General features: G+C 46.9%; 1 protein-coding gene and 1 pseudogene across 2 annotated transcripts in view; one reads left to right on the plus strand and one right to left on the minus strand.

Moving 5' to 3' along the window:
* Positions 1-10,038: 10,038 nt before the first annotated feature.
* On the minus strand, positions 10,039-10,514 carry LOC308566266 (large ribosomal subunit protein eL32 pseudogene; annotated as a pseudogene). Its single transcript has one exon. The product of its transcript is annotated as a large ribosomal subunit protein eL32 pseudogene (transcript).
* A 9,571-nt stretch (positions 10,515-20,085) lies between these two features.
* The window catches only part of KCMF1 (potassium channel modulatory factor 1), a 65,444-nt gene continuing 60,674 nt past the window's right edge, over positions 20,086-24,855 (plus strand). Inside the window, exon 1 of the mRNA XM_081156046.1 lies at positions 20,086-20,436. Coding sequence (XP_081012172.1) covers positions 20,421-20,436 — 16 coding nt within the window. The 5' untranslated portion in view covers positions 20,086-20,420. The remainder of the gene's footprint in view (positions 20,437-24,855) is intronic.

A 24,855-nucleotide genomic window follows, 5' to 3' on the forward strand; every position in this document is an offset into this window, starting at 1 on the left:
AAATCAACAGATCAAGGGACTCTGCGATTATGAGCAATTGCCAAGGTCATTGGGGCAAAGGGTTGTATCGAAAGATCTTGTTTTCATGATAGAGAACCAGAACACCCACCAAAGAGCACACTCCAGGGTCCAGCTGAGGTGAAAATTCAGGGATGTAAAAGAATAAAAAATAGATACTAGCAATTAATGGCCTACTCTGGAGGATGGCAAGATATAAAAGAGCCCCAAAGAGAAGGAAAGGAAAGAAAATTAACAATTCCCAACCGTATGCCAGGTAAGTGAGCCAGAAAACCTATATACTACAGGAATGTCAAATAGCCACTGCAGGGGAACTCACTGCGATGTCATATGGCTCTAGTACCAAAGGCGGCTGGGAAATGTTGGACTCCTAACTCTCTGTAGCTTCGGGCTTGGCTGACTACCCAGAAAACTGAAATGTTGCCTGAAGATAAACGTCATGCCCCCAGGAAGGAGGTTACTGAGTGTATACAGTGTGATAACTGTCCGATGTTATCTGTTAATTTAGGAATGCCCTGTTCTTTCTGATGGTCTACATGAGTACACACCATATGGTCTTATTATTTACCCCCTATTTAAAGGGATCCTGTCCTGGGAGGGGTGTGGATTCTTGCCAGCTGGCCACCACTGGGTTAGCTGCTTTGCCCGTGTAGGTAAGTTTCTCTTATTAAAGCTTTTATGAATTTGAATAAGGCTACGTGTCATTTCTTCAAAACTGATCCTGAATTTAGACTTTTGGGTCTTTCCTTCAACAGCCATTATGTTACAGGCATCAGCCAATCAGAAAGGATGCAGACCTTAAATAACAGGTATCACTGAACCCATATGAGCCACTGAATATCACCCTGCCCATATTTAAATATTAAACTTAATCAGCTCAGCGGTTGAGCATCAGCCTAGGATCCAGGAGATCGAGGTTCAATTCCCGGTCAGGGCACATGCTCGGGTTTCGGGCTCCATCCCCAGTAGGGGGTGTGCAGGAGGCAGCCGATCAATGACTCTCACATCATTGATGTTTCTCTCTCTCTCTCCCTCTTCCTTCCTCTCTCTAAAATTAATAAAGATATATATTTTTTTAAAATTAAACTTAATCCCCAGAGTAATATGCCACCTGACAGCCAAGAAAAGCAACATTGAGGGGAAATATCAACCTACAGCATTCCCCTTTCTTCAAGGAAACCTCAGGAAATTGCCTCTCCACTCTAATCACTGATGGTAGCTGAAGGAGCACTTAACAGGATTCGGGTCCAGTCTTGGGCTGTACTGGGGAATATGAATATATGTGTAAAGAGTTAAAGTTATGCATATTTCTCCAAAGAAGACATACAAATGGCCAATCCGTGTATGAAAAGATGCTTGACATCATTATTGGAGAAGTATAATTTAAAGCCACTGTGAGGTACAACTTCACACCCACTAGCATGACTATAAAAAGACCAACCCTAATAAGTGCTGGGTAAGATGTGTAGACATTGGAACCCTTATACATTGATGGTAGGAATGTAAAGTAGTGCGGCCACTGTGAAAAACAGTTTGGTAGTTCCCCCCCAAAATAAACATAGAGTTACCTACCGCATGACCCAGCAGCTCTACCCCTAGGTATCCAGGTTTCTCCCGCAATCCGAAAGTAGAGCATTCCCATGAAACCTTTGGTAAGCAGAAAAGGCGTAAATGGAAGAGGCAGTTACCATTTACTTACATGAAAAAAACCCAAAACTCGAGCATTCTCAGACCCAGAAAATAACCTGCTAAATCACAGTAAATAACACATAAAACCTAAAATAACACTAACATTTATTGAAGGCAGTGCCCCTCTCACTGCTGGGGGTGCACGCTGCCCCTATGAAGGCTCGCTGCAAAATAAGTGCTGAATGATATCTTTGCTTTTTACCTTTTTCATAAAAGAAAAACGCTCTTCAGAGGGTTTTATTACCGTTAGCAATAAAACTTTCAAAAAGTGGTGAATACCTGATACTCATGAAAAAACGAAAACAAGCTCACACAAAAACGTGGGCACAAATCCTCATAGCAGCATTATTCACAGTAGCCAAAAAGTAGAAACCACACAAATAGTCACCAACTGGTGAGTGGACAGACAAGATATGAGCGTCCACCCATGAACCAGGAGGTCACGGTTCGATTCTGGGTCAGGGCGCACGCCAGGGTTGTGGGCTCCATCCCCAGTAGGGGGCCTGCAGGAGGCAGCTGATCGATGACTCTCATCATTGATGTTTCTCTCTCCTCGCTCTTCCTCTCCCTTCCTCTCTCTGAAATCAATAAAAACATATTTTTTAAAAGTTAAAAAAAAAAGAATGAAGTACTGATATATGCTACAACATGGGTAAGCATTGAAAGCATTATGCTAAGTGAAAGAGCAGCCACAAGCATATTGTACGATTCCATTCACACGAAATGTTCAGAACAGGCAAGTATATAGAGACTGAAAGTAGATTAGTGGCAGCCAGACACTAGGACGGGGGATGGGGAGGGACTCAGTGGATACAGGGTAATGAAACGTTCTAGGATTAGACAGTGGGTATGGTTGCACCGCTCTGTGAATACACAAAAATCCTCCGTATTCCCTTTTCAGAAGGGTGAATTCCATGGCATGCGAGTAAAATTCTTTTAACAGTTATACGTTGTTATACCAGTGAGCCATAGTTTAAAGTTTCATCCCGAAGATCTCCCTTTATAAGAGAGAACATTTATAAGCCCAGTTCCAGCTAATTCTGCTAGTTCCCTTTTGAAACCAAGTCCTCTGCTGAGCCCTGCTACTAATGGGCCTGCTTCAGACAGCGGTTCTTCCCTATGCCCTGCGGGCCCCGCGTCACACCTCACAGCCAGACCCTGGCTCTCTTCCTGCGCACAGTGCCCTCCCTGCTCAGCCAGGCTGCCACCCCGGTGGGGACAGGAGTCAGCACCTCTTCCAGGATGGGGCAGAGCCCCATTAGGAGAAGAGATAGAGATGAGAGAGACACACAGAGAGACAGAGACAGAGGGGAGGAAGGAAAAGAGGTTCCTAATATTCTGCTTTGCCCCCCCCTTTCTCTTCCCTTCACTCCTCCAATGAGCTTATCCATTCATTCTTTCACTCACACATTGTTCTTATGTATCAGGCATAGGACCAGGCCCTGAGGAAGTCACATGTTTTCTGCTTCAGTTTTGCTCTTCCCTTCGGTAAAGCTCCTCCTGCTTCTTCTTCTTTTTTTTTTTTTAATGTATCTTTATTGATTTCAGAGAGAGGAAAGGAGAGGGAGAGACAGAAACATCAATGATGAGTCACTGATCAAGCCCGCAACCTGGGCATGTGCCCTGACCGGGAATCGAACCCCGATCACCTGGATCCTAGGTCAACGCTCAACCGCTGAGCCACGCCCGGCCGGGCTCCTCCCGCTTCTTGATGACTGCCAGCTGACATCCTGGCTAACTTTCCTCAGCGGCCATGTGGCCTTGATGGCAGATGTCCTCTGTTCCTGGAGCCTGTCAGCAGCACCTCAGCAGCTTCTGACGAGCTTGCATCTTCCTATTTCAAAGCCCACGTCCACTGGAGTCCAATTCCTTGACTAAGAGACGCCTCTTGCCCACAGTCTATTTATAATGAAAGGACAGTAGGTCCTGGACACTCTCCAAGCAGCCAGCTCCCCACGCTTCCATGGGTATTTAGGGGAAGGACAATTAACAACCCTCAGCCTTCATGCAGGTGGAGGGTCATCTGCAGCGAGGAGTAGGTGAAATTACTCCACAGGGGCACAGGACTGGCTGAAAGGGACCCCTGGTCACAAACTGAAAGTGATGCCGCAGGAATAGACCAAGAGGGAGTCTTAGCTTGTGAAAGGTCAAGGCGAGTCGTACGTACCAGGTACATGGAGCACAGTTTGAGGCAATGTGGCAGGGGTGAGGGGATGTGCAACATTTAAAATATGGCTTTTTCTTTTTTTTTCTTTTTTAAATATATCTTTATTGATTTCAGTGAGAGGAAAGGAGAGGGAGAGAGAGAGATAGAAACATCAATGATGAGAAAGCCATTGATTGAGCCCAAAACCTGGGCATGTGCCCTGACCGGGAATCGAACCCCGATCGCCTAGATCCTAGGTCGACGCTCAACCGCTGAGCCACGCCTGGCCGGGCCGGCTTTTCCTTTTTAACTGCTATGTGTGCCTTCCTCTTTTGGGACCACACCTTGCCTACTTTAATTATAAGGTGATAGTAACAACAGTAACAATAAGTAACGCTTACCTAGGCTGACTCTCGGCCAGACACTGCACTAAGTGCTTTACAGGAGTGAGTAAGCTTTATTGGGTGGGAGGAGCCACTGTTTATACCACTGGAGCAGTGGTCCCTGAGGTCTCCCCATTAGAGTTCTGAAGAGGCGGCCTCCACATTGGGATGGTGGGCAGCAGTGGTGCAGAGAGAGCACAGGGCACTGTGTCCAAAAGAATCAAAAGGAAACTCAGAACCCTGGCGGAGGATAGCCTGGGACAGTGCCCAACAACAGGGAACAAGGCGAAGCTCAAAATCGGGAACCAGGTTGCAGACTGGGATTGGAAAAGAAATCAGAGTGGGAGGTGGGTTCCCAAGGGGACAACCCTCAGCACCCCATGGAGGGGCTGGTGCTACAACATACACTCTCAACAAACATGGTCAGTGTAATCTAGGTCTCCGTGAAGAGCCCTCGTGGCTGCTCAAGAAGTAAGACTGGGGCACAGAACTGGACGTGAAGTGCAGGGGTGATGCCACTATGGATTTCCAAGCCTGCTTTCCCCGTGGGTCCGGAGAGGGTGGTGCCTGGGAGAACAGGGCAGATTCCAGTGATCTGGAAGTGTTCAAAGATTTAATCCATAAGGAGGGAAAGAAAGAGAGTAAGCCTGGCCGGTGTGGCTCAGTGGTTGAGTGTCAACCCATGAACCAAGAGGTTACTGGTTTGATTCCCGATCAGGGCACATGCCTGGGTTGCGGGCTTGATCTCCAGTAGGGGGCGTGCAGGAGGAGGAGGCAGCTGACGGATAATGTTTCTCTTTCATCGATGTTTCTATCTATCCCTCTCCCTTCCTCGCTCTCTAAAAAATCAATAAAAACATATTTTTTAAGAAAAGAAAAAAAGAAAGAGAGCAAGACAGAATAGCAGGACCCTAAACAAAAGGCCAAGCCCAGGAATGGGGATCATGGGCAGAGTAAGCAATGATTTCAGAAACAAAATGTAGGCTCAGTGGGTGTCCCTGGGCTGTAGGCTCCAGGGGCCAGCACATAACGCAAAGGTGTGGGAAGCAGACACACAGCTCAGGGATCAGCACAGTGCTAACAGCTGAGTCTGTTCCCAGCGTGCCCCCTGGAATAAAGGTGGGCTGACGGGCTGCATAACAGGACGCAAGGGAGACCACGGGACAGGATTGTCAACCCAAATTAATTCTAGACTATAACAAAGAATAAAAAGCATTATTTAAGCAAAAGGAAGTGCAGCCCAGGAGACACAGATTCAGGCAGCAACCTAAATTGTGTTCTGCCCCGACAAAGGGCAAACCGCCTTTTATAGTGAAAGTTCCCACCCAATTAGGCCCCATTTATGTACATGAAAAATCCAAATTGTGTAGTTCTGATTGGTTAGTATAGATGCACACAAGGATATAATTTGTGCAGTTGTGATTGGCTGGGGCAGGCCTCAGTCAGTTGTAGCAGGATGAAACCAGGGCTCCCTTGCAGTTGTTGACTCAGGCAGTGTAGACCAGCCGGGTACAGTAAGTTCAGTCTGAGGTTCTTCCCAGCATACAGAGCACCTGAGGAGCCTCTGTCAGCAAAAGGCCACCAGACTCTTACTATTTATAAAATGTGGGCCCTCGGTTGACCATAGGGAATCCATCGCAGCAGATAATTTCCTTCTCCGGGGTTCATGTTAAATGAATCTTCTCGGGGTCCACAGAGTCCAGGGAAAAGCTAAGAGCAAGCCTAGCACTCTTTCCAAAATGTCAGTCTTCAGGGGCTGGGCAGAAACTAAATATCAGGAGGCAACACAAGGGCTAGACATCTCTAGGATGAGATGCATAAGACAGAGCAAGTGTGTTCAGAATGGGGACAGGAGACAGTCCTGGGACAGCTCCCCTGAGCCCCCCTGAGCATGGTCAAACGTGGCTGTATGCCCCCCGGGCGGATGGGGTACTGATGAACGCACCAGGCTGGTTCAGACAGGAGCTGGGCCCTCTTCGCTCAACAGCACCCCCGGGGCCAAGGCTGCGCCCACACTCCCCGCCCAGGAAGGACAGGCTCTGGAACTAGTTAGAGAAGGTACAGTGGGCCCAGCTGTGAGCCAGTGTTTCTTGAGCGCTGACTGTGGCCAAAAGCAGTGCTAACCATGACTCTGAGGGGGACCAAAGTTTTGCTGCTTCAAAATATGTCTTTTGGAATATTGATTTTAAGCTAATTATTAAGAAACAAAAGACTCAGGAAGAACCTTTGACCCTCTCCTCCCCCCTTACCTGTCTAAAGGAATTCAGACAAAAAAGCCTGCTTAGAAGGAGAGAGCATCACCTTAACATCATAATATAAACTAACTACGGCAGGCAGGGGGAAATCTAGCAGAGCCTATGTGTCAGGCTTCCCCCTGCGCCCCATTGTTTCTAGGTGGCCCAACAGGAGTTTATTTACCATGCGCTTCTCATTCTCACCCACCTGTGAACTGCCCGCTTTCCCTTTGAAATCCCAGATCCCTGCTCCCCTTGTTCTTGGTTTAAAGCGGCATATAAACCTCAGCTACCCAATGTGCTCCTGGCCTCACATTCTTAAGGCACCTCTGCATGGACACCCATAATAAATTTTGGACATTTTCTCCTCTTAATCTGTCTCATGTTAATTTATTAGCCCAGCCAGAAGGACTTAGAAAGACAGGAGAGAAAAATTCTTTTTTGCTCCCCCAGTTCTTTGTTTATAGTTCATCTACCCAAACTTTCCATTCTTTCTTCCTTAAATGAAATTCTCTTTTCTTAATTATTTATTAACCACAACTTCTGCAAGAACATTTGTTTTAGGAAAAATGACAAGTTATCTGTTCACTGTGAACATGTTACAAAGAAAAGGCTGGGATGTCATTGTTTTCTGTTCTCCTATTCCTGGGGGAAAGGAAAACATCATAGATGCCTGATGAGCACTCCAGGAGTAGGACGCTTGTACATACGTTATTCTTTGTTCAGTTTATTTGTAGTTGTCAGTCACTGAGATTTTGAGGTTCTTTGTTACTGCAGCATAACTTCTCTTATCCTGATTTATATAAGGTTATAGATGAAGAAGATCAGGGCAGGCTTCACAGAGATGCTTTGGAGGGTAAAGATGTTTAGGGCAGCAGAGAACAGAGCAAAGGGTGTTCTAGAGAGGGGATGAGGTGCAGATCGAGCTGCACAAGCCACTGACCTGGTCCGATGCGGCCCGAGTGCAGGACACAGAGGAGAGGGTGTGGGAGGAAACGGGCCTGTGGAAGAAGATTGGGGCCAGGAGGTAAGGAAAGCTTGAAAATATACCTAGAGTTGCAAAAAATGAGGAGCCAACAAAGGTTTTTTTTGAGTAAAACCCTACTGGGTTATATATTCTAGAAAAACAATGAGCTGCGGGGTAGAGAGAGAACAGAATGGGAGGAAGACTAGTTAGGAGGCAACTATAAGCTGGGAGTAAAGTGACGAAGGCTTAAATCAGAGGTTGATAAAATTTTTTCTATAAAGGGGCAGATGGTAAATATCTTAGGCTTTGTTTATACGCGGTCTCTGTCATAAATACTCAGCCATGCCATTGTATCACAAAAGCAGCCATACGTAACACGTACTCATGGCTATGTCCCGATAAAAGCGATAAGACTTTATTTACAAAAAAGGCAGTGGGGGCCAGACATGACCCATGGGCTGCAGTTTGCCCAGCCCTGAACTAAAGTAATAAGAGGATTGATACCATTTATTGAGACCTACTACATGCCAGGCACTTTGCCGGCAGTGTTGCTGATTCTTGCAAGCTTGCAGGGAAGATATTATGGGCTCCGTTTCACGAATAAGAAGATTGAGGCTGAGATACTGAGTGACTTGCTCAGGGTCACACTGATGGTGTGTGGCAAAGTGGGGATTTAGACCCTGGCCTGATTCTAGAGCTCGGGTTCCTTTGTTATTCTAAGGCCACCTCCTGAAGGCAGTCAAGAAGGAAGTGAGAGGGGCTGTCAGTCTCCGTGCCTGAGACCATTCACTCAAGCATCCGTCCATTCAATGAATATTCTGCTTATACTGTGTGTGAAGTGCAGGAGGCTTGAAGATGAATGAGAAAAGATTTCTGTCTCTGAGTAGCTCAGAGTCCAGCATTTAAACTTGTTATTGGGTGTGGGGGAAGAAGAATATGACTTATTAAGATCAAGGAAGACTGAAGTTGCTCTCATCACTACCTTCTTTCCTCTCAGCACCCAGAGTTCCCTGGTCCCTTTGGATCACAGACATCCGATATTTTTACCCCCCAGCATTGAACACATTGGTGGATTTACTGTGCAACTACTGAAGCCTAAGCTTCAGGGTCCCTGGTTTCATGAAACAAAGCCTTCTGAGGTCCCTGTGATTTCCGCTGCCTCAAGCTCTTTGGAATTCAAGATACCAGGGGATTCAAAGCTCCAAGAATCCTCTTGACAACCTCTCAGTGGGCCATTAGGGCAGGAAAGCCATCCTGATGGGGCTAGGAGGAAGACTGAGGCAGTGTGGTCGCTGAGCAGTGAAGGCTGGCCGTGCGTGGTTAGCAGGACTTCCCAACGTGGGGAGGTCTGTCAAGCTCATCGGCAGGCCCAGCTTTATATCCATTTGTCCAGAGCAAATCATACCCTGCAGAATTGACTGCGTTAAAAACAAGACAACAGGCCCAAAATGGAGTCGATTATGCTAAACCCTACATCACCAAATTGAAACTTAATTAGTTTGGGCTCTCCCAGAAATGGAATCTTAAGCCAGTCAATCAAGAATCAACCTAATCAGCTCTAGGTAGGTAATCTGCCTGATAGACCCCTGCCATCCTCTAAAGGAAGATGACTTTTCACTAACCAATCACTTTTTTGTCTAGTATAACTCCTTTGTTCCCTCTCCTTTCTGCTTATAAAAGTATTTCCTTTTTTTACAGTTCCTCAGAGCTCCTTTCTATATGCTAGATTGGATACTGCCTGATTCATGAATTGTGAAGTAAGGCCAGCAAGATCTTTAAAATGTACTCAGTTGAATTTTGTTTAACAACTGTTTTACACTCACCCAAGTCACAAGTGACTCAAGACTAGAGAGTTATTAGTGTGAGAACAGGCGGCCTAACTGGCAAAATAATTGGCTCTGGTCTCTTGCTCAGAGTCCTATGCCCTGCCAGGCAAATCCGCAAAGAATACCAAATTACAGGCTGGGAATTGGGTGAGAATAATACTGACTCCTTAGGGCAGGAACTGTGCCTGTTGTGCCTACTTTCACATCTCTAGCAGCTAGTACAGCCCTTGACCCATGAGAGATGCTCAATAGAGACCTTTATTAAAAGATTAGCTGTTCTTAGAAGACATACCCATTTCTCCCAAGATGAACTGGCAGTCTTTTAGACTAGTTCTCTCTAAATTACCAGCACTGGCCAATAGTCTCAGAGCATCTTTATCCTTGGATAGTGTGGGAGATACACTATAATTTCTCCATGCAAGCCACACACACGCCTTCTATTATATGACTCATTACCTGGGAGCACCCACCTTATTGTATCATCCCAGGGCTCTTTCCCAGAGTGTGTTTTAACTCCTTGCTGGGTTTGGGGGAGACTTGGGTGACCCTTAGAATCAAAGCAGGCTGCAGGGGCTTGCTTGCTCCCCCCTTTGTGGTAGTTCTACTCACTTCAGTATCATAGGGCCTTGTTTTCTGACTTTCCTTAGGGCAACCAATCCTCCATAGATTCCATTTCCCCCCAAATCTTTTCTATGTGGATTTGTGAGGGTTTTTGTTTTGTTTTTTTTCTGGCAGAATTTTAAGGTTTTATTAACACAATGTGTACACAATCTGTCTATTCATTTCCTTTGCTGTGCAGCCTGGCATTGGGTTGGTGACTCTGTTGGCCAGCTGGGCTGCCCTTCCCACAATGGCCTTGCAGCTCTTTGAGGAGACATTGTGAGCAATCTCAGCACAGTAACATTTGTTGCACATCAGCAGCACTTCAAGTTCCCTGACGCTGTGGACCAGGAAAGCCGCTGGGCAGCACGTGCTTTGTTTTCTTGTTGCTCCAGTAACCAAAATTGGGCATCAAGATCTGGCCTTGAATCTCCTGTGCACCCTATTGTCAATGCCTCTGGGTTTCCGCCAGTTCCACTTAATGTTGACGTATCGGTTTGGCTGGTGTTGGATGAACTTCTTGGTCCACTTTTTGACAATCTTGGGTTTCACGAGGGGTCTGAGGGCAGTGGTGGTGCCGAGTTGGAGGTGGCTGCCACTTCCGTAGACAACGCCAAGGAAGAAAGCAATTTGTGAGGTTTTTAAAAACATGTGACTGCAAAAACAGCAGATCTAGGGATCAGGACACCTGAGCTCCAGTTTGGGGCACATCACTCATGTCACAAATAAGCACCCAGAGCCCACTGTGATAGCCAAATGCAGGGCTGAGCTAGAAGTATGTAAACAAAGAGACACTCCCTCCCAAGGACAGATCGGAGGGCAACGAAAAGAATTTTAATGCAATAACGGAGAATTGTAAAATGAATTGGGAGCACTTAGTGGGGTGGTTTTCCAACTTTATTGCACTATCAGGATCCCCATGGGTGTTCTTTCAAACACAGATCCCTGGGCCCCACCCCTCAGAAACTCTGATCAAGTATTAAAGGGTTCAAGGACTCCAAAGCCTTAACAAATGCCTCCCTCCCCAGCCCCCCACCAAGATGATTCTACTGGAAGTGGCCCCAGGACACTAGAAGCTAGTGGTCAGGAAATGGTTCCCAAAGGCAGGGGTCTACAGCTGATTTTTAAAGGGGGAAGTAATAGAAACTTATCAGACACAGAGACACAAAATGGCATGACCTTACCCTCCCCTTTGAGAAAACGAAGGCCACGAGGCGTGACTGCCACAGCTTCCTGCTCTACCCAACTGACTCCGTCCCTATTGAAGACTGTCAGCAGAGAATGAGCTGTCTTGCCCCCTCCTGGTGAAAGCTAATCACACCTGGGCTCCTCCTGGCTCTGCCATCCTGCCCCCTGCCCCACCAGTACACACACGCACACACGCACACGCACAATCACACTGGGATGTCCCATTCCAAAAACAATCGGAAACGTTCCCTTTGCTCTGGGCCCCCTCCACTCACCACCTTTTACTTCCCATTCATCTCAATGCCAAGCTTCTTTAAACATAAAAGAAACAAAATGGCTATGAAACCAGTACATGGTCATTAAAGAAAATTTCAGAATTAAGGGGGAAATGGCCTTTCACATCCACATCATAAGCTCTCAAGACACCCTTACCACTTTATCAGAATGGCACAATTAATTTAATTTTACCACTAGAATGCAAATGTCTCAAGGACATGGACACGGTCTTTTCATCCTGTGTCCTCCGTAGACACAGAAAACTCTCAATAAATATGTATAAATTGAACCAATAATACAAATTGTCCATATTGAACCCTAAGGAGTCTGACATCCATCCAGTCTTTATGTATTTGCTTTATTAAAAAACAAACCTGTCATCATGCTATATATACATCACTTAGAAAAGGATCAGTGTATGTTTGAAACCTGCTTTTTTTTTTTTTTTAACTGCAAATATATTTCAAATATACCACAAATATATTTCTAGCTCCTTTGGGTTTGCATAAACCATAATTTATTTAGGTTGTCTTCAATTTTAAATATTAAAAAGAACATTGTGGCCCACCCAGCGTGACTGAGTAGTTGAGCATCAACCTAGGATCCAGGAGCTCGTGGTTCAGTCGTGTGAGGGCTCAGTCCCCAGCAGGGGGCGTGCAGGAGGCAGCTGATCAATGACTCATCATTGATGTTCTTCTCTCTCTCTCCCTCTCCCTTCCTCTCTGAAATCAATAAAAATATAATTTAAAAAAATAATAAAAATAAAAAGAACGTTGCGGTAAGCATTCTTGTATCTAAAATCTTTGCATACATCAATAGTGATATAAATAGACTAAATGAGTTGAAGCTGGATTGCTGTATCAAAGAATGGGCAAGTCTGCGGCTCTTGAAATCCCATTTTGGAATGGTTGTAATAATTCATGTGAATATTAAGAAAATAAAAATAAGATTAAAAACAACAGTAGGGAGAGGGCTGTGGTATTAGCTAGTGTTCAGGAAAGGCTTCTCCGAGATGATTTTAAATTAAGTTACCATAAGACAAATCAGGTACGAACATTCCAGAGGCCCTGAGACAGGAAAGAAAGGAGACCACCCTGCAGCCACGGCAACCCATCAAAGACCGACTACCCAGAGGCCGGCAGGAGACAAGCTGGAGAAGTAGAGGCAGACCCTGCAGGGACTTCAGACCCTGGCAGGAATTTGAGGTAGTCTGTGAGATGGGGAAGCACTGAAAGTGAGCCACTGAAGGACTGTAAGCAGAGAAATAACATGATCTAATTTGTGATGCTGAACAATAACTCTAGCAAGAAAACACATCAAAATGCAACACAGTTTATTATCTCCAAGTGGTAAGGTTATGAGTGATTTCTAATTTCTTTACCCTTTTCTGTGTTTTCCAGATTTTCTCTGACCATGTATTGTATTTGTGGTTTTCAAAATTTAATCAAAAAGGAAAAAAAGCTAGCTGGAAAGTGGTAGGGAGGGAGTATGATTAGTGGTGAGGGACCAGGATCATTCTGAGTCTCGAGGAGACTAAAATGGTTTGGCGGCCACAGAAACGGAAAGGGTGAACCTGACCAGTGTTTACCAGGTGAAATCCACTGGGACTGACTGGCCATGGGAGGAAAGTCTAGGATGAGAGTCGGGTTCCATCCTGGGTGACTGACTAGGTTGACGGTGACCCCTCTCAACCCAACAGGGGATACAGGAAGAGCACGCGCACGGGAGGGCAGATAAATGTGGTATCACAGAAAACGAGTGGCCCACAGCATCACAAGCCAAGCAATTAGATGATGCAGGTTATAAGGCTGAGGAAGACAATTCTTTCAAAAAGTTTGACTCTAAAAAGAAAGAAACAATAGGGCAGTAACGAGACAGAGTGTAGGATTGAAGGGGTGTTTGTTTTTTATAAATGTTTTTATTGATTTCAGAGAGTGGGAAAGGAGAAACATCACTGATCAGCTGCCTCCTGCACGCCCCCTACTGGGGATCAAGCCCATAACCGGGGCATGTGCCCTGACCAGGAATTGAACCATGATCCCCTGGATCATGGGTCAACACTCAACCACTGAGCCACACCAGCCGGGCTGAAGGAGTGTTTTTTCAGCCACAAGGAATGAACTGGTAGAGGCTGAGTGGTTGAAAGTACAGATGTTAAGGGAGTGGCTGAAGGAGCATGGTCATGAAGTGGGATCATAAGCAGAGGTGGGATTTAACTAGAAAAAAGACATCTCAGTTCTTTTGGGAGAGGCAGCAAGATACACATGTACAGGTTCTTTTGGAGGCTCGTAGTGGGGAGGGGGAGTTCTTGCTTTTGGAACTTTACCCCCTCTGTGTATCAGAAGGTGGTCATCTACTGGGAATGTGGGTGAGTAAGCAGTTGAAGCTAAGTGGTAAAGGGTTATAATAATCTGAGAAGAATGGTAGTGGGTGCTGATCAAAGATAAGGGCTGAAGTTGACCTACTAGATTTTGTAACTGCCCTCTCCCCATGATCTGTATTCTTTTTTTGTTTTTTACACTGTGTTCTACAACCCAAGAAGATATAGGTGGGGAGAAATTAAATCATGCAATTGATTCCGGATTGGGAGTTTGCAGAGCTGGTTAACCTTGAGAATAAGGGCTCCTACGAATGGAGAGTTGTGAGAATAATTTGAAGTACCACGCACTACAGTAGCACAAGCGACTCTTCGCCTCTGCTTTGGCCCTCCTGCCTCACCTCTGCTGGAAATGGACTCCCGCTGCTCCTGTAACACTGCTGGTTCCTGGACCTGTACCAGCTCCTACAAATGCAAAGGCTGCAAAGGCACCTCCTGCAAGAAGAGCTGCTGCTCCTGCTCCCCCATGGGCTGCACCCATTGCTGTGTCTGCAAAGGAGCATGGACAAGTGCAGTGCTGTGCATGTCAGGAAGAGCCTGCTCCCAGCTGTATAGAGCATGTTCAAATCTACATTTACTCATTGCACCCTGAACTGTTTGCCATATTCCCTTTTCTATGAAATATGTGAGGGATAATCAAAGTTGTTGACTTAGACACTAGCAGATTTGGCTAAGTGGTTGGAGCACTGCCCAGCGGACTGAAGGGTCCCAGGTTCGATTTCAGTGAAGGGCACGTACCTAGGTTGCAGGCTCAACCCCCAGCCCCGGTTGGGCCACATGTACGAGGCACCCAATTGGTTTCTCTCTCCCTTCCACTCTCTCTGAAAAGCAATGGAAAAAATGTCCTCGGGTGAGAATTACAAAAAAATAAAAGTTCACTTAGAATGGGTTTAAAAGGAAATTTAAAAAAAAAGGCCGAATGAAAAGATAAAGAAATTGGGGTCCTAAAGTAGTAAAAGAATAGACTTATTGGCAAAGAAAACTGAAAAAATAAACACTTACCAATAAGACAGGTCATATATTAGAGCCCAGATCTGGTCAGGACAGGGGAGTGGGTGGTTTAAGTGCAGGGGCACATGGTTAGATTTGAAATCAAGGCACTGCAAGTCCAGGCTTGAAAATACTCAGGGTTGCAGAATTTAAAATGAAAACTGTAAAGCAAGTTCAAGGCAAGTTGGGGATGTGATTCTTGCAGTGTCTGTGAGGTTGATGGAGTATAGAGGCAACCAGGTATGTCTTTTTGACCCTTTCCAGGCCTCCAGGGAGGTGGCAGAAAACTAGTTAGCAGCTGGGCATCTGGAATACATAGTGACTCAACTAGTGACTAGGCTCTAAGAGTGACTAGGTACGTGGCCAAGTCAATTAACTTCTCTGTATCTCACTTGCCTTATGAGTAAAATGAAGATATAATACCAGACACTAAATGGGCCTGAGGCCACCTGTCACTACTTGAGCCAAATTAAGTAGAGACAGGGTTGAATCATATTATGAACATTTATTCCAATAATGCCGGCAGCATGGGGAGAGCAGTCGATCACCCTGGAAGTTCTGCTGATTCCTCTTGACAGTTGGCTGATTATATACAAGCGAGGGAGATAACTGCGTGCAGCTGTGAGCTACAAGTGTTAACAGGGAAACGGAGGGGGCGTGGGGGTGGGGGTTGAGGGTCTGCAGTCCAGCCTTCAGCTCAGTCAGATAACAGGGCAGCTAATCCTCTATGACAGGGGTCAGATGAGAATATCTGGCCCGCTGGCTGTATATGGCCAGCAAAATCATTTGGTCTGACTCTACCAAGGCAACCACAGGAGGGACTCAAAATTCAATAAATCTAGGAGCTTTTTTCATAGATTTTTTTTTTTTAACCTTCACCTGAGGATATTTTTTCCTTTTCAGAAAAAGTGGAAGGGGTGGAGGGAGGAAGAGAGACATTGATGTGAGAGAGACACATTGATTGATTGCCTCCTACTTGCGCTCAGACCAGGGCCGGGGATTAAGCCTGTAACAGAGGTACATACCCTTGGTTGGAATTGAACCCAGGACCCTTCAGTGCGAGGGCCGATGCTCTAACCACTGAGCAAAACTGGCCAGGGCACTCATAGCTAAATTTTAAGTTGATAATTTTGTATGGCCTGTGAATGATGTTATAAATATCCAAATGGGCCCTTGACAGAAAAAAGTTTCCCTACCCCTGCTCTATGTTACAAACAGCTCAGCCCGTTCCTGGAACAGGAGAATGGTCAGCGTTCCTGAGGCAAACTCCCGGAGGGGGTGAGGGTCCAGGCACAGCAACCAAATAAAAATGTGTCCTGTCCTTGGTTTGTTCTCAAAACCTCTTTCTTTTCTGAGTAATGGACCCATAGAGGCAACTTCTCTTTCTACAGCCTTGTTTCATCTTCCAGTTTCCCAGGGTCTGTAAGAAAACCTCATATCTATAGTTAATAAGGTGAATAATTATTAAACAACTGTGGCTCTATTCTTTTTTAATATTTTAAAAAATATGTCTTTATTGATTTCAGAGAGAGAACCATCAATGAGAGTCATTGACTGGCTGCCTCCTGCACGCCCCCTGCTGGGGATCAAGCCCAAAACCCGGGCATGTGCCCTGACCAGGAATTGAACGGGTATCTCCTGGATCCTAGGTCAATGCTCAACTGCTGAGCCATGACAGCTGGTCAGCTCTATTCTTATTATGTGCCCTTCTCCCTGGTCAGCTCTATTCTTATTACATGCCCTTCTCCCTATCAGATACAACAGCACCTGCACATAAAGTGCTTGTAACAAGGCCTGCCACATGGACCATGGCACTACTTTAAATGTCAGCATCATTATCAGTTCTCATTTGAACAATGAGGGGCCTGTAACAGTCTCTAAGGCAGAGATTCTCAAACTTTTTGGTCTCAGAACACCTTTACACTCTTAAAAATTATCGGAGATACCAAAGAACTTTAAAAAAATGTGAATTATATCTATTTTTTTTAATTTCTTAAAATAAAGCTATTTCCTAGTAACATAAGTATTTTTAAGAAAAGTAACTTTTTCAAAAGAAAAATTTGGAAGTGTGACACACTGTGCAAATAACTTGAATGTTTGGCTTATCTGAAGACAGCTGGACTCTCTTTTCTGCTTCTACACCCAATCCACTGAGGTGTGCTAGTTGAATACAAGAAAACCCAAGTACCTCACTGACCCTCTAAAAAGGGTCTTAGGACCCTGCCCACACTTTGACAATGGTTTTTTAAAGCTTTCTTCCAGCTTTAAATCATCCGTTCATTCACCCATTCAACACCACTGCATCCCAGAAATAGAAACAAATCATGTGGTTGCCTGTCCTGAAAGAGTTTAGCTGACAGAACAGATGAAAACTAAAGAAAAATTACAGCCCGGCTTAAGTGAACACAGAGGAGGAAGCCACTGGTACGCTTGAGAGGCAAGGGAGGTTTAACAGAGTACAGGGAATTTGAATTTGGGCTTTATTTCCTGTGCGGCCTCTAAGCAGAGGGAAGAGCATATGCAAATGCCCAGAGGCAGGAATCACTATAGTACAAGAAAGCACAGGGTATTTGGCAGACGAAGGAAAAGTCATTAGGCTGGAAAAGATCGTTGGGCATTCATTACACGTTTCACCCTCTAGACTACAGGAGGCTGGGGTAACAAGAGCTCGCTTTTCCTTTTTAAATCAGGTTCATTGAGGTATAACTTACATAGAAGTAAAATTTACCTTTCTAGGTGTATAGTTCTGTAAGTCAGGACAAAGGTGTACAGTAAACACTGACGCAATCAAGACCTAATACATTCTCGTCACCTCAAAAAGTTCTCTCTGTAGTTAATCCCCAGCCTCCACTCTCTCAGCTGCAGGCACCTATTGACCCGATTTCTGTCCCAAAAGTTTAATTTTACTTTGAAATAAATACACACATGCACAGCAAGTTGCAGAGAGGGCCCACATACACTAGCCCCAACTCCTTCCAATGCTAATACCTTATACAAAACTGTAGAAAAATATCAAAGCCGATATCGTTGTAAGCGACGATATGATTAATTAGACTAAAGACCTTATTCAGATCCCACCAGTGTAAACATGCATTAGCTCGTTTTAGGGAACAAAAGTGGGCCACAGCATGCAAGACGGGTTGGAAGGAATTCAAGGAGGTGCAGGGACAGGAGAGGACTGAAGGAAACACTTCTGGAGAACAGACATCATTTGATGAACGATTTGGTATGAGTATTTAAATTAATCCTTTCTTCGGAAATGCAGTCTCCCACGTGGCAGGACAGCAAGCAGGCTGAAGGGCCTGACCTTTGACTGAATTGAGGAAACGTGTCTTCCAGGCATGAAATCCCCAAATAACCGTAACATTCCTGCTAACTCTTACTCAAACGGGGGAAAAACAAACAAACATTTTTAGTCATTTTCTTCCTTCTGCATGGTTGGAAACAACGAAATAACTGTTAAATACCTGATATTCCCTTCAGATTTGGACAGCTACCTGCTGGTTCTCATGAACAGAATTAGTTAAGTCCCCAAACCAAAACATACTAAAACCTCTATACTTTTATTCCTTCCTGGAGCTCCATATTTTGGGGGCTCTCCTACCTGCTCCAGCCCAGCATCTGACCGCAGTATTAATAATGCCTACAACTTAACATATTTACAAACATCATCTACTCATCACAAGACTGTGGGGTGTTGTCATCACTTTTACAGCCCAAGAAATCGAGGCTTGTGCTTGGTACCCAGGACATACCAACACGGTCAAGCGCTTAGAAAGGTGTGGGCACAGGGTACCCATGCAGTAAATGTGGGCCAGGCTCCTTGAAGCTGGTTTCTCTCTCCCCCCCCCCCAATGGCCGCATGGACCTCCACAGCCCCGGTGTACTCAATTCAAACAAAAGCTCCACACATGCAATGCGAGTACTTCTGGTGATGAAAATCCTCATTTACATCTCAGTTTGTTTAAACCTTCCTCCGGCTGCTGTCTAGTTTACCACTAGTTACTACCAAATACCAAGTATCTTAAAACCAGATTTAATGAAATATGGTAGCAAACCCCTTTTACTGTATCCTGGGCTAGATATTTTACATACATTTTAGTCCTTAATCCTCCAAATAGCTACCTATGAATATTACCATCATGAATCACGTTATTATCTGCAATCATGCTCATTTTAAAGAGGGCACAGAGAGGCTAAGCGATTTGCCCCAGGCCACACAGCTAGTCATGGCGGACATGAAGGCTACCCTAAGGCAAACACTACCTTCACTGAACTTCAAGTCTCAGTAGACTTCGCTTAGGGTCACAGTTCTCTTTCGCGCGAACAAACAAACCAAAAAGCAATGTCAGATATAAGAGGGTAAATTAAAATAACAACCCGACCCAACCCAGCCCGGACACAGCGGCTCGGCGAGGTTCAAGAGCCCGTCCGAGTCGCGCGGAGGGTGAGCCAAACCCAAAGCGCGACCCACTTCCAGCGCCGCGCGTTACCCACGGGCCCGGGGCAGGGGCCGTGCAGATGCTGCATTTGTTCAACTCACGTCTGGAAGCCAAGCTGACAAGGAAGAGGGTAAGGACGGAGAGCTAGTGCACGGGCAGGGGAAGAGAGGAAAACACACGCACACGCACACGCGCGCGCGCCCCCAACAGTTTTCAAAGCGGAGCACTCAAGACGCGCCGAGGCGCCGGAGCAAACTTGGCGCGATCCCGCCGGACACCCCGGCAGGCGGGCGCCGAGTCTTCAAAGATGGTTCCCGGGCAGGCGACCTTGGAGCCCGGCCGCCGACCCCGCCGCTCCGGCTCCCTCCCGCGATCGCCCGTCAGCCGGCCGCGCGGTACCGGACGACCGCCGGGCGCCGGCTCGGAAAGGAACGAGCACGTGTCCCCAGGCGGCCCGGCGCCGCGCCCCGCGCCCCAGGGCGGGGGCCCCTCGCGGCGGCCGCTCGCGGCCCGGAAGCACCGGCGGCCCCGCCCAGCAGCGGGGGCGCCCTCAGCCCCGAGCGCGCGGCCCCCGGAGGGCCCGAGGGCGGCCGGACGGGCGGGCGGGCCGGCGTCCCCGAGCCGCGCGCGCCGGCGGCCCCGCACTTCCTCTTCCTCCCCACGCGCTGCGCGGCGCGGCGCGGCGGCCAGACCGAGGCCGGGCTCGAGCCCCGACCGCGACCTGCTGGGGAGCGCGGGCCAGCGCCGCGCCCCGAGCCGCCGCCGCCGCCGCCGCCCCGTCCCCGCCGCGCCCTCGGGCCGCGGGGCCTCCGGCTGGCTGGGCCCCGCGCGGGCAGCGAGAGGCGGGGCCGCCGTGCGGGCGGCGGAAGGAGGCGGAGGAGGAGGAAGAGGAGGAGGAGGCGGCGGCCGGGAGCCGGGGGAGAGGGGCGGGGGGTGGGCCGGGGAAGGGGAGGAGCGGGATTTCAGGAGCGCGGCGCCGCAGCCGGGAGCCGGCGGGCCCGAGAGTGACCGAGTCACGGCGGGCGCCGGAGGAGCCGTGGCGTCGGACCCGCCTCCTGGAGGAGCTCAGCCCCGGCCAGGCCCGGCCCCATTCCCGCCCCGCGCCGCCTCCCCGCCGCCGCCGCCGCCGCCGCCGCCGGAGCGCTCCCCTGCCCACCCCGCCCCCGCGGCCGAGCCCGGGAGTCGAGTGGGAGTCGGCCGGCCTGCGCGGGCAGCGCCGGGACCCCGCGGGGGACACTGCAGCCGGAGCCCGGGAGGGGCCGCGCCGCCACCGTCTGAACTAGGATGTCCCGACATGAAGGTGAGCGCAGCCCCCACCCCCACCGCCTGGGCCTCGGCCTACCCCTCCCGGCCCGGGCGCCGCGGCGGGCGGCCGGGAGGCGGCGGAGACTTGGGCCGGGCCGAGCGGGCCCCGAAACGCCGGGCCCGGGAGCGAGCGAGAGGCGGCGGGGAGCCGCGGCGCCGCCGCTGGAGCCGCCACGGCCGCGGCCCTGAGCTGGGCCTGGTGCCGGAGGCGGGGCGGCCGGGCCGGCCGGAGGGTTTGCACTGTCATGGGGAGGGGGAGGGGAGGCGGCGGGGCCCGTTACCGGCGGGAGCCGGGCCCCGGGGACTGATACCGGCCGCCACGGCCCGCCCGGGCGATCCCGGAGCCGCGGGCCCCGGCGAGGCCTAGCGCGCCCGCCACCCCGGAAGGGCCCGGTGCGGCCGCCGAGCGGGGCCACAGGCGGAGGCGGGAGACCGAGGAGCCGGCTCGGGATCGGCGGGCGCGTCCAGTCGCCGGGAGACGGCGGCGAGTGGCCCTGCCTGCGGAGGACCGCAGGGCAGGCGGGAAGGCTGGGCGGCCGGGGGACGGGAAGCCCCCGCCGCCCGGCCTCGCGGCTAGGCCTCGGCGCGTCCCTGGGCTCGGGTAACCAAGTTCCCGGGGCGGATCCGGCGGGGCCGCGGCGGGCACACTCCCCGCGCCGTCACCTGGTCGGGGCGGACTCGTCCCCGGCCGGCCGCGGCCCCTCTCGCGGCGTGCACCACCTACCGGGACCGGGTCTTGGGAAGTGCCCGCGGGGAGGTCTAGGAATGGTCGGGGGGAGTTTGGGGCTTGGTTTTGAGCTATAAAAACAGGATGGGGCACAGTTGCAAATAAGTAGACAGCTCTAGCCCAGTCCCAGGGTACAAAGAGAAAAATGTTCAGGGCCCATATATAGACGTTGCGCTGGTAAAAAATAAATAAATAAATAAAATAAGTTAACTTCAGTTTACTGCCATATGGTTTAGAAAAAGAGGAGGGAGGTGTGTTTTTCTTTGTTTCGCTGCCACAGGTCTTTAAGTAAAAAGTATTAAGAGACTTGGGGAAAACTTTATCCTAATAAGGTTAATGCAACATTGTAGAAGTGGCTGGAAAGTATTGTGTACTCTTGATTTTAAAGTCCTATGTAGGTACAGGTGATGTAGGTAGGAGTGGAGAACGTTTAGTGAGTCAGATTAGTGTGTGTGCTTCACACCCGTTGGAAGGATATTCTTAGGGAAATACGGGCCTTGGAATTTTGAGGTTTAAAAACTCAGGTTGGTTAAAATGATACTGAGAGCAAATTTGCATTACTAGTTGCAATGTTGAGATTGACTCAAAGAATATTTTGTGTTCAAGGATTCTGTATTTTGATCTTCACAAACTGAATAGGAAATATAATGCACTTTTTTTACTCACTGTGTACAGCTGTGGACATTTTGAAATAATGTACTTAGGCTCATAGGAATATTTTGAAACAGTACTTAACTTTCTACATTTTTCTACTTAATGGAAATATATTCCCTATATGTAATTTAAAAGACATTGTAATTCTAATCAAATTTTAATTTGGAATATCAAAGTTTATATTAGACTCTAGTTGTGTGTACATTGACCACCTTCAAGACAAAATTAACAGCAATGGCTTCAGGCCCTCTTGCTCATAAGAACTGGAAGAGTTAAAGTTACAGTATCATAGCAATAGGACCCATTCTCCTTGCTTCAGGAAAGCATGCAGGTAGTTCCAGACTGAGTATTCAAATTGAGTAGTATCCTAGGTAGATTCCTTTATCCTCAGTAATCTTTTAGAACAGCAATTTTCAACCAGTGTGCTTGCAAGAATTTTTAAAATATGCAATACCTGATCAGAGTCAGGGGCCTTGATCTCTTTTTCCTTAGATTGTCAAATAAAAAAATGACAACAGCCAACACAATAACCATCCAGTGTGAATGAATCAAAATTATACTTTTTTTTTTAATCAGCGTGGCAAAAAATGTGTTTTTTTGTGTTCTGCAGAACTTTAGTAATTAGTTTGTGTGTGCCGTGAGTTGAAAAAGGTTGAAAATCGGTGTTTTAGAATAATTAAAATCCCACAGTGCTAGTAGTCTTAAATGTAACAAATTCTGTAATCTAAGCCCACTCTCCCTTACTTGGCCCTGTGGAAAAGCATGTGGCGTTCAAACTTATATTACTTTTTAGTTGCTTGAATATTACTGAACCTTAGGACATTAATAGCACACCTTTTCTGGTAACTTATATAACACCAGATGTTTCTGAAAAAGGAACATTCCTATAATACATCAGTTGAAGATTTGTAGTACAGTATTTGACAAGTAATTATCTTTTAAAGGTCTAGTTTATGGCCTAAGGCAGTTGCATTGAGAATCACATTTAATTCATTAGATGTTCAGGCTGCCGTTACTTTCATCAGTGGGAATTTAACCTATCAACAAATACAGAGTTTGACACCCTCACTATTCTAGTTCTTTATTCACCTTTCTCTTCTTTGGACCTACTAATTCCATTTCTGTTAGCATTTCTTTAGAGGTATCCTTCTATCCACCTTCAAATTCTCTGTAGTTCTTGTTTCCTTTCAGTAGTGTGACCCAGAACTGGATGTAGTAGCCTGGTGAAAAATCTGAACTGTGTTGCCTGTAATGTACTTGCAATGTGTTTCCTTTTCAGTGCCTTCCGTGTGCATGTAATTTGTTACTTTGTCTTTGTATCCACCCTAATGTGTTGCACTATATTATGTATATGTAAGCTGTAACTTTGGACAACACAGCTCCAGGATGGACATCTATCAAGCTTAGACTCTGCCTTGTGAAGCAGTGGACTACCTCTGAGAAAGGAGATGCAGCCAGGAGCATAGAGAATGCTTTAGCTCAGCGGTCAGCATTCTGTACCAAGGGGCAGGTAGTAAATATTGTGGCTTGGTGAGCTATGAAGTCAGCTCTGCCATTGTAGTTTAAAAGCAGCTATAGACAACATGTAAATGAATGAGCACAACCATGTTCCAATTAAAACTTTTATTTACAAATACATTTGAATTTCATACAATTCTCGTGTCATGAAACATGACTCTTAGGTTTGCCATTTGAAAATGTAAAAACCATTCTTAGCTTGCAGACTGTACAAACACAGAAGGTGGCTGAATTTGGCCCAGGGCTATAATTTGCCTTCTTTTGCTCTAGACTAGAGCTTTGGAGAGTAAATGGAAATGGAATTTTGTATTCCATCATTTCCTTTGGGGTAATAGGGAATGAGTCTGTGGACTAAACCAGTTCTGTACCTCAGTTTCCAGCATTACCCTGTAGATTGGGATAGAAGTAATTGTTCCCAGGTGTGGGAAAGAGGTTCCCCACCTTTCCGGAACTTGTCTTAGCAGGGGTGGCAGTACTCTACATTGTTTCCTGTTTGCCCGTTATGACTTTCCCAACCAGAATTTCAGGGTCTGCTTTAATTCACTTTGTAATGTTGTTATATTAGTAAATATTTTACAACATTAGTGCCCAATTGCTTAATGTTCACTATACTAATGCCCTGTTACACCTAGTGAAACCAATTATTTTCTATTTTATTTGTAAGTATTTTTTAATTTTCACTACATACTTTCTTTTAAATACTTTTAAAATATGTTATTCAGAGCTTAAGACCATTTAATAGCTTTAGATTTTAATAAAACACATCTAATTACTCAGTGCTTATTAGCTGAAATGAAGTTATGAATGTTCTTGCATGAGTTGGAACCTAATTGACTATCCAGAGCTAGGAATACATTTATTGCCTTAAGTCAATCCAGCATTTTTTCAGCGGCTACTGTGTATTAGGCATTTTGCTAGATACCAAGGAGTGTGAAGATAAGTAAATGAGACACGGTGCCTTAACTACAGCACAACGTGAGACGTACCAGGAGAAGGGGATAATTAATTACCAGCGTTTTTCTTCGTAATTTTGCCCAATTTCAGAGGGAATCTATTGTAATTTCTAATGCTTTTTTCTTTGATTTTAGAGAGAGAGGAAGGGGGAGAGAGAGAGAAACATCCATGTGAGAGAGAAACATTGATTGGCTGCCTCCCTTATGTGCCCCAACAGGAAATTGAACCTACAACCTTTTGGTGCACAGGAGGATGCTAAACCAACTGAGCCACACCGGCCAAGGCTGACACTGTTTTTTTCTTGAGTGCCTTAACTTTTTGTGGGCTACTCTTGATTTTGGATAGCATTAAGATCTCAAATACACTCCTATCTTCCACCTGATTTATGCTTTCCCTAGCTGTTTGAAGATTTTCATATGTAAAAATGATACTAAATAAGTGGACAGGCGATCATATTGCTTTGTTATTCTCAGAAGCATCTGATACTGTTTATTTGTAAAACCTAAAGTACAAGAGTAGGCAGGCCATTAATCTAGTTTCCGAAAGTTGTACCATTTTTTG

The sequence above is a fragment of the Miniopterus schreibersii genome, assembly GCF_964146895.1.
Source record: "Miniopterus schreibersii genome assembly, chromosome: 13".
In the NCBI taxonomy this organism is placed as follows: domain Eukaryota; kingdom Metazoa; phylum Chordata; class Mammalia; order Chiroptera; family Miniopteridae; genus Miniopterus; species Miniopterus schreibersii.